The 10,751-nt window shown below is 30.7% G+C and overlaps 3 protein-coding genes across 3 annotated transcripts; 1 reads left to right on the forward strand and 2 right to left on the reverse strand.

Annotated features, from left to right (window-relative positions):
• Positions 1–494: 494 nt before the first annotated feature.
• Positions 495–1,089, reverse strand: HELRODRAFT_172812 (hypothetical protein; the record flags this gene model as incomplete). Its single annotated transcript, XM_009019442.1, has 2 exons — positions 495–541; positions 783–1,089. The coding sequence occupies 2 exons, from the start codon at positions 1,087–1,089 to the stop codon at positions 495–497; spliced, it is 354 nt and encodes a 117-aa protein (XP_009017690.1).
• A 626-nt stretch (positions 1,090–1,715) lies between these two features.
• On the forward strand, positions 1,716–1,904 carry HELRODRAFT_128637 (hypothetical protein; the record flags this gene model as incomplete). Its single annotated transcript, XM_009019443.1, has 1 exon — positions 1,716–1,904. A coding segment is annotated over one exon (189 nt), but the record flags the coding sequence as incomplete, so codon positions are not given.
• A 1,313-nt stretch (positions 1,905–3,217) lies between these two features.
• Positions 3,218–8,505, reverse strand: HELRODRAFT_172813 (hypothetical protein; the record flags this gene model as incomplete). The annotated part of the gene is made up of 4 exons (XM_009019444.1): positions 3,218–3,708; positions 6,761–6,971; positions 7,222–7,404; positions 8,398–8,505. 4 exons carry the CDS (start codon positions 8,503–8,505, stop codon positions 3,218–3,220), a joined length of 993 nt encoding a protein of 330 aa, XP_009017692.1.
• Between the last annotated feature and the right edge of the window lie 2,246 nt (positions 8,506–10,751).

Genomic DNA, 10,751 nt, shown 5'->3' on the forward strand with positions numbered 1-10,751 from the left:
TTTAATGTGTTGTTTCAAGTTATTTAATATATTTAAACTCCTACCTAACGGAGAGCTTCATTTCAGTTCGCACGCCTACGTGATCATTTACGATCGTAAGCAAGCATCCAAATTAACAGTCTCGTAAGCTTTATGGAAGGAATGAATGTGATTAAATAAAATAAATGAAACAAACACAAACATTTGTATAATGACGTTTTGTCGTACAATATTTAAAAATTTTCTCTGGAAGATTATATCGTCGATCCGTTAATTATTTTATAGCTTAACCAGGTATTCTATCACATCTACTTTTTGAATCACATAGTGAACGACGATTAATCTTATTTAATGTGTTGTTTTAAGACTACTTTTGTACTTGTTGAACTGTTTTCACAACGACGATTAATCTTATTTAATGTGTTGTTTTAAGACTACTTTTGTACTTGTTGAACTGTTTTCATGAAATGTTTTCACAACGGCCTGCCTCTCGCAAGTAGCCTACCTTTTGACTTTTACGTGATGACCATGTTACTATAGGTTTTGCTTGATTTCCAAAAATCTTGTAAAAATGTATTTACGTACAAACAAATTGGAAAAATAGCAGCTTTCATTTCGTTTCGCCTAATAAAAAAATAATTACATTATCGCTCATTACGGCATCGAAGCGAACAATAAAAAAGGGATATAGTTTCGTTTGATGTGGCAGCCAGCCGTCGACAGGCTAAGACTCGACGTCGATATATTGAGGGGCCCTGAAAAGGACCGTTGTTTACGTAAGTTTAGGTCTGTGGGCCTTTAACCGCCGAAACCGTAGAGGGTACGTCCCTGTCTCTTGAGAGCGTACACGACGTCCATGGCTGTTACGGTTTTTCTCTTTGCGTGCTCGGTGTAAGTGACGGCGTCCCTAATGACGTTTTCAAGGAACACCTTGAGAACGCCTCTGGTCTCTTCGTATATCAGACCTGATATGCGTTTGACCCCGCCTCTTCTGGCCAGACGGCGGATTGCGGGCTTTGTGATGCCCTGGATGTTGTCTCTGAGAACTTTGCGGTGACGCTTGGCTCCACCTTTACCCAGACCTTTACCACCCTTTCCCCTTCCAGACATGATCGATTTTCCTTTGCAACAAAAAAGAAAGACAGACAAGAAGCCAGTCGACCGACCGACAAAACAGACAGTTTGTTATTGCTACTGAATAAAACGACGGCGTTTATATACAAGAAACGAAGTCGCTCACCTTGTAGAGAGCTTTTCAGTCACGTGCAAGAAAACGGTTGTCGGCTCTAACCGTGAATCTTCTACAACATTCGCTTTCACAACAAGCGTAGGCACATTTATTTATCGACGCTATTGCGATTGCTATTTTTTCACTAAAATCAAATTTAAAATAAAAAAATAAAACATAAGTAATAAAACGTTTATACACGTGGCAAATGTGTGTGTGTGTGTGTGCACTTATATAGAACAATTGCACAATGCCTAATAACCTACAGCAATATTATACCGACATGTAGTAAATGAATGTACATTTAAATACATTTACAAGCTGCCGCTCATTGATTGGTTGTAAATGCGTATTGCATCATGTGATATATTAAAATAACTATCAAAGAGTTACTAGCATACAGCCGAGGGATATATAAACATAGCATTTGTCGAAAATTAAGTATCGTTTGCAATTAATATAGAGATTCTTTCTTTTGCCAATTTGCTTTGAACAACATTATTCAAAAATGTCTGGAAGAGGAAAGGGTGGCAAGGTCAAAGGAAAGGCCAATAGCAGATCGAGCAGAGCCGGATTGCAGTTCCCGGTAGGAAGAATACATAGGCTGTTGCGCAAAGGCAACTACGCCGAGAGAGTAGGAGTCGGAGCGCCCGTATACTTAGCAGCGGTCATGGAGTATTTGGCGGCCGAAGTTCTCCCCCATGGATATATATTATATTACATATATAGATTATATATATCCATGCTCCCCCTAAATCCGCCACTGTCTGTGATCGTGGATTAAACCATGACACTAACGATTCGAAGCTAAGTTCAATTCCTATTCCAAATTTCCACGATTAGGCAATGATGATAATGCGAAAATAGTTGACAATAAATAAATTGATAACAGGCACGCACAATTTTCGGTTAACTCATTTGACTTTTCCATTACGCTTTCAGATAATGTCATAACGATGAATATGTTGCCGCAGGATTAAGTAATTCACCCTTAAATTCTATTTCTCTAGGATTGTTCTATCTATAATTTAATAATGTCGAATTTGTTAAATAACCGTCCTCCGTTTAATAATCTACCCAGTTGTTTGGACACAAGAATAATTTTGACATAATAGCAGCCTATTTTTCGCCTCCCTAATTAAATAAGTTACGGTAGGTGTTTTTAATAACACGTATTTTTATTCGTCCTTTTGATTTGATTTCCCATACAACCATTAAAGATATATTTACAGTTTAACTCTCCCAACAATGTTTCACAATAAACATTTTTTAAGAACTGACATAGCAATAGTAAAATTTTTTAATTTCTTTATCTTAATACATAACTCCGCTTTCTCACATGCTTTAGTTTACCAAACCTTACTCAGCATTTCCCCCACTACCAGCATTCACTCGTTCGTTTATAATTGTTGATGTAAAAACAGTGGCGGATTCAGAAATTCTAAAGCAGATGACTATTTTTCCTGAATTTCAAGAATTCTAAGTTAATGACTATTTTGCTAACTTCCGTTTACTTTATTACTACATCTTACGCAGATTCTTCAGCATTTTTTTTTTCACGGTCTGGTGATGCATCCTTGCACGCCCACTCCTCGATCCGCTGCTGGATTGATACCTTGCATTCGAAATTTTTTTGATAAAAATTACAAAAATCAAAAAATCAGCAGCTACATTTAATTTTAATTAACTCCTAAACATTTTAACAGACTTTTTGTTACTGCCCAATAACTTTATTATAATTTTCATAAAAAAATATTTTGTTGCCTAAATAATAACAGAGACAAATCTAAATATGTAGTAGCTTATTATTTTATGTTTGGCAAATAAAAGATAATCTCATTTTTTCAATAAGAACATTAATTCTTAAAAAATCATTCTAAAAAAATCCAGACAGCCCTCGGTAACCGTGCCAGAGCCCCCATCATTTAAATTTTGTATTGTTTTTCTATTTATTATCAAAAATTATCATCAGCAATCAAGAAGAACAAAATAAAGAAATTTAATATTAACTTAATAAAAAGATTTAACAGTCGTTTCTTCCGATGAAAGATTGTCATCTGTGACTTGTAACGACGACCTTAAGGATATGCCGAGTGTTTGGCTATCGATAATTTCATGTGGTAGGTTAGCTGCTTGACTATTGGCGGTGATGTCGTTACCACCAATTGAACGCGATGTAACGATCGAAACCTCTCCTTCCTGAACATTTGAATCATCGTGGACACCATTTACCATCAATATATCAGACTGGTCAGTAGAATGATAGGCAACGATATCACTATCGGTGCTTCTTACAGTATAAAGTGATTCATTATTATCATGACCATCATTATAGCCATCTTGTTTTCGTTGATCAAGTAACAAATCTGTAGATTGAACTTGCGGACTGGGAGAGAGTACCACAGTATTCCCGTCTCCGTGTATAGTTATGTTAGCTTTGAATTCTGTAACGTTTGAGTTGGCGAACTTGTTTCTTATTGGTGTTGTCAAATTATCAGGGTCTGGAAAAATTTTGTTTACAAAAGGATTTGAAATAAACGGTCTGAAATGAAAAACTAATTGCATCAACAGTTAAATTCTAATAATCTCAATGTTAAATACATTCATGTATATAGTATATGAAGGTGATTGATATGCATCAAGAGTCAAAAGTCCTATGATGGAAGAAAAGATTCAAAGATTTAACGATCAAATTATTTAAAACAAAACACGAAATAGATATGAACGCAAACACACACAACATATATTTATATGTTTGATTATTTGCTTGTTTGTTTAATATTTATTTATATATTGGCTTAATTAATTAATTTATTTATTCATTAATTTATTCATTTATTTATTTTGTAATCCAAAACCCTTTTGATTTTTTTCAGCCATTGCACAGAACGATGCTTGTTGCCGTTTAAATTTCGAAATCTCATCAAGGTCATCTTCCTGATTCTTTGGTTTTCTTTTACGATCTTCTGGGATTCAGTTAAAAATTTCCAGTGACCACCTATGACCCGTCCATCTCACGAATGTTATTTTGTCCCTTAAGCCAAAAGTTTCTTTTTCGTAGTGGGTAATATTTATAATTTGCTTCCTTGGTTAACTCTTAGTTGCTGAATAGTTTTTCATTTAAAGCACAAATCTCACAAGCATGTCAGCATCGGTAGCATTAAACATTGACCAAATAATCTCTAAAAAGGCTAAAAAATGGTTAAAAGGTCTCTTACACTCTTCCTAGGTTCATAGAAATCAACAACACATACAACGACGCATCACACACAAAGCATGTAACAGGCGGGATCTTTTTTTCTCATATTCGAACCCTGTCACTGCATGTACTATATATAAATATCGTAACTTTCAGACGAATACAAACCTGGACACATGTATGGTAATATCAAAACACACAAAAATGACAATCCAATCAGATCAATAATTAGTCAAATTCCTACTGTAATCTATCCAATAGCTAAACTCCTTAACAGACAATTAATATTTATATTCTAAATTCAAGTAAAGAATTTATTGATATCTTGTCAACATTCAGTCTGACAAATAGTACTACAATCGCATCATTAGATGTTGAATCCCTGTTTACAGACGTACCTGTAATAGACACCATTAATATCATTCTTGACAAAGTTTATCATTCCGATATCACCCCATTGGTTATCCCCAAATACCATTTTAAAAAACATCTTGAAATATGTACTATGGAAGCCCTATTTAGTTATTAACCAGCTTTACAAACAAACTGATGGATCCATGGGTTCGCTACTTGGAGTCCTCTTTGCTAATTTCTACATGGGACATATGGAAGAATCCACTTTCAAGAACACACCACAACTTAATCCAAAAATATATTGCCGATATGTCGATGATATATTTGTGGCGTACAACAACCCAGACACCATAGAAGAATTAATAACCACTTTTAATAGATCTAAATTAAATTTTACTATGGAAAAATCCGTAAACCACAAGCTACCTTTCCTCAGTATCTTAATACACAATATCAACAACAAATTCAAAACTTCCGTTTATACTATAACAAGTAATAAAGGACTTTGTTTGAATGGACGGAGTAAAGGCAGCAAAGCTTACCAAACAAGCACGGTCTCATCATTTGTTAATCGAGCCTTCACACATTCTACAGATCTAGAGGATAGAGCAACTGAACTCAAACGGATAACCAACATGCTAATTAACAATGTTTACAAAAGAACATTCACTGAAAAATTATTAGGAAAAAAAATTGTGATGCAACAAACAAAAGTAACAATAATAAAACAACAAATGACATAATACTTTATGACAGCTTACAAGACCGATGAGAAAATAATAAAAAAGATTGTAAACGGTAATGTAAAAACTATCAGCGAAAATGATTAATTAAAACTTAGGATTTATTACACAAACAACAAAACCTCATCCCTTGTTCTTAAAAATAATTGCAATACTAAACCAAAATCGATAATGAAGAGCAGACATCTAGTATATTCTTTTGATTTTACAATCGGTGATTGTAGGCACCGAAACACAGAGTATATCGGATTTACTACTACGACATTATCAAAAAGGTTAACAATGCATACACAAAATGGTGCAATAAAAAAATCATCTAATGGATTCACACTAAATAAAAATAACAAGGGAAATATTAAGCTCAAATACCAAAGTGTTATATTACAAACTTGTTAGGCTGATGAACAACTGCAAAATTTCACTAACAAATTTTTCTATAAATGAACACAACTTAGTTTTCTCTTCAGTTGCCAATTTCCATACTTTGCGGTGTAAATTGCATGAATTGTTCCAGAATCGTCGTTTTACTTTTCATGTCTTTTTTTATTAACCAACCACATAACCGTCAAACCAATGCGTGAACGATGAAATCTATATTCAATATCGGCTATTTAATTTTGAATCTTTCTAAAATATATCGTTCTGCAATGCTTGACCTAACAGTCCACCGATCAAGGAGACGTCTGAGGAATATAATATGTTCTCTAGCTAATTGAAAATAGACGCCAGTAAAATTATGGTTTGATATAACGCCACATGGATGGACAACAGAATTCCAGAGCGGGAAGTTAGTTGGAGGCAACGAGGTTTAGTGAGCCATAAAACAAATGTGTCGGTGAAGACACCTAAAAATGACAAACGAATCATTTGCATGCTTACTACCAATTTATTGACATTCATGTTGATGTCTCCTGCAAGACATGAAATGGCAGAAGAAAAATTACTTGTTGTGACAAAAAAGTGGCAACGAAGTGACAAAAAATAAATTATGAAAAATTTTAAAAAATACGAAAAATATGTTGAACAAAAACATGTAGACTTAAATGACGGATTTAAAGACGTGTCCAAAAACTATTGAATACCTTATATAGCTAATTGCAATGAAAATAATTGCATTTTTTAAAAATACATTCAAATAGATAAACAATTTGGTTATGTTTTTAGTGGAATAAAAAAAAGGTCAAGCCAGAAATTCAATCAGCTATAAAAATTAAAAAACAGAAAATTTCACATAAAAAGTATAGAAACTAAACTAACAATTTTGAAGTTGAAAATCGTCAGGCAGTTCTAACAGTTTGTTCACCGTTTCTTTCAAACCCTTTCTTTCTTTTAACATTTTTTTAGCCAGCTCATATGAGCCAGAAAAACTGAGAGCATCTAATAAATCTTTTAAATAACATTTTCGACAAACAATGTCAAACAAATAATGATTAGCAATTTTTTTAATACTCGTCTGTACAACATCTTCCTGTTGAAGAAATGTGAAACAATTCTTAAAATCTGGTGACTCAATGTGAACATGCAATGGGTGAAAACAAATTTATTACATCTATAGCAGAAAAACTATGATGCTAAATTATTATTATTGTTAAATTATTTGATTTTATCAACAATACTCTTATTAACTTGAAATAAAATTACATCAGAACCAGTATAAGTACATGATTAAGACTTGGTTCTGGTGGCGGAAATCAAAAAAAGAAATTATAAAAAAGTACCATGAATCTAAAGGAACTAGAAGAAATTATGTAATCATAAATGAAAGTAATGCACACAAGAAATGGGGCTATGGGGAGATAGCAAGAAATGTTGAGGAAGAAACTCGTCAGATGTAGTAAATGGCAAGCCTGGACAAGCTGCATGGTCAGGAAAGAATTATTTTCATTTTTTTGCATTGCAAGCTGTTAAAATAATAATGATGATGATTATAGTGAATTTATACTGACCACCATTGTTTGACAATTTTTCCAAAGCACAAAAATTCAGTCTCAATAACAACACAGGTGTGATCATGTTTTCCATTCCTTAGTCCAACTTACAACCACTTGTGGGAAGGATAGGTACCAAAAAGTTCAAAAAAAAGTTGAAATATACTTTGCTGAGAAAAGCTTATAACCTGTCTGTTGCATGCATTGTGTAAGATTATACTAAGAATTAAAACAAATACAAACAAATCTCAGGACAAAATATAGACAATGGGCAGCAAGAAAGGGAAAAATAATTGTGAAAAATTCATAAGCACGATAAACTAAAAATTTGAATAAACTTCATTGCATGTGCTTCAAAAAAATAGCTCAATAAATATCTTTACTGAAAAACTAACTGACAAAAATAAAGCAGTGGGTTGTTGCTTATTTTGTGCAAATGAAAACAGATTTTCAAATTGGTGTCAAGTCTCCCACCAATTTCCATGTTCCTCACCTACCAGGTAGTTACTGACCTACCAAACATCATTCCTGTGAGTACTGTTGATCTCTAAATGTTCGAATCTAAATAACATTTTCATCCACTTTCTCGTCTAAATTCTCTTATTTTGAGCAAACTGAATATAAAAACAAAATAATTAACTTTTCAATTATTAAGTACTCTTCAAATGCATCTTTATTTAAACTTACACATTTTACTATTTAGCATTTATTTAATGGTTTGTTTATTTATTTGTTTGTTTTGTCTTTTCAATCATACATTTATTTAATTAGTAATAATTCAGAACTAAAAAACTCAAGCACATGAAATGAATAAGCATTAAATTATGTACAAAGTATGAAACTCAACTTCCCATCATTGGAATTGTTAATAATTATTAACTTTTTTATTTCCATTAAATATAAAGTAACATTTATATTGATATTTTAATTTTGATGAAGATAAATGTTTTCAAATTAAATGCTCACTTTGTCTTTCTCTGATATTATTTCAAGTTGATGCAGTCTGTTAGCTAGCTTGTAATAATTAACATCAGAATAAAACTCTTCTTTGAACAGTAGTAAAAAATCTCTCATTTTGTTAACTAGAAAATAAAATTCATTTGATTATTAATCACTATATTTATAAATATTAAATTACATTATAGATTGTAAATATTTGTTTATTATATGACTTATTTTATTTAATTCCAAAAAAAATCCAACCGTATGCCACACCATATAGAAAACGTTTTCACCACACTTATATAATATATACACATGGCATACATATTTTTTTTATATATGTAGTATTGTATATATATCATATTGTAAATATATGGGCATATTGCTATTATATGCCTTATCAATAAAAATTATTAAATAAGGTATGAAATAATAAATAAGTAGAGTAGAGTAGATAACTTTTTCTTTTTTTTTAAATCTTAATAAGAGTAATAAATATATTATATTATTATATATTATAATTTATATACTACATAATAAAATTTATTAAATTTAGATATTAGAAGCAGAGTCAAATTTAATTTTTAAAGGTCTTCATATTAATTATTCTATAATTATAATAAACAACTTACTGGTGGAGTACTATTTCAATTTCAATTCGTTTATTTTCTCAAAAGAGGGGTAAACTAAAAAAGCAACCAAATGCTTGTAAGAAAGTCACCCTTTCCAAATAAAATCAACATTGATCAACAAAAATCAAAAATTAAAATAGTTCGACAAAAATCAAGGATTAAATTAGATCGAAATAAATCAAAAGTTATTGAACTGCAGATTCTATTCTATTAATCTTATGAAACAGAGATATAGTTCAAAATGAGTACATAAAATTAAAGTTTTGAATTTAGGATTCTATAGCATTTCAATAAATTAAATGATATGAAACCAAATATAGTTCAAAAGTAAGAGTACATACATATATACATACCTACATACGCACATACATACATACATACATACATGCATACATTCATACATACATACATACATACATACAAAAACAGTTTTAATCAGATCATTGATATTACTCATATACAAAAATTATTCAAATAAGATTTAAATAAGGTTAAAACAACTATAGTTGCAAAAATCGCCGTTTATCAGACAATAAATAAGTTTTACAATGTTGTTTAAAAAGACGAGGTTTTGAAATAATTGTAACAGATAGAGGCAAAATTGTAAACCAAATTTTGGGTGCAAGAATAAATATGCTATCATTTAAAATTTTTAGTCTACTGAATGGTATTATATATGGAATGAAGTGACGAGTAGATTTAAAAATATGTGAAGGTTTGAGTGAAAAAATATTTGAGAAATTAGATGGTAGCAGATTATTGACAAATTTGAACATGAAAAAGGCAACAGTAAAAATATGTAATTTGTATATTGTAAGAAGACCTAAAGAAGAAAACTATTCATCAACATGAGTGGTAATTTTTAAATATAATAATAGTTTTATAAATTTTTTTTGAATTCTATATAGTTTTGAGACATGAACAGCAGGGCTATTGCCCCAGATAAGATTACAATATGATAGATGAGGAAAAACAAATGCATTGTACAACAATATTAAAGTATTTTTATTAAGTTTGTATCTTATTTTATAAAGAAGACCTAAAATTTTGCTTAATTTAGAAGAAATAGTATTAATATGTTCAGCCCAAGATAAATTATCTGAGATAATTAGACCCAAAAATTTTGTACTGTAAGACCTCTCCAGTTTTAGGTTTTACTTTACCTTTTAAAATAATATATTAGTAAAGTAATCAGTTAATTTTTAACAAATGTTAGTTTAATTAATAATTAATTTATTAATGATAGTTAAGTTAATTTTAATAAAAAAGATTAAATTATTAATTTATTTATAATTAATTAATAATTTAATTACCTTATTACACAGTTACAACAAAGCCCGGTTCATTGATTAATAAAACTAAAGCGATAAAACAAAACGGGCATATGCATCCTACCTGTCTGGACCATTGAGTTATATAATTATATAATTCCATGGGTTCGACTGTATATAAAATGTTCAAATCAGCGTGGCTATTTGGGACCACAACAATTAGATTAAATATGCTTAAATATTATGCAAATGCATAAATAAATCAATTAAAAAATATATATTAAAATGAGTAAAATCTTCTAAAAATAAATAAATATTAATAAACTACAAAAACGTAAAAATGGTAAAATTTGATTAGATGATCTATATTCTATTTTATTCTCTCTCTCTTTCTATATATATATATATATATATATATTTACAATATTCTATAAATTCTACCGAATGTTTGGCGTTAATATGTTTGTAGTTCGTG

Source organism: Helobdella robusta (assembly GCF_000326865.2).
Source record: "Helobdella robusta unplaced genomic scaffold HELROscaffold_24, whole genome shotgun sequence".
Lineage (NCBI taxonomy): Eukaryota > Metazoa > Annelida > Clitellata > Rhynchobdellida > Glossiphoniidae > Helobdella > Helobdella robusta.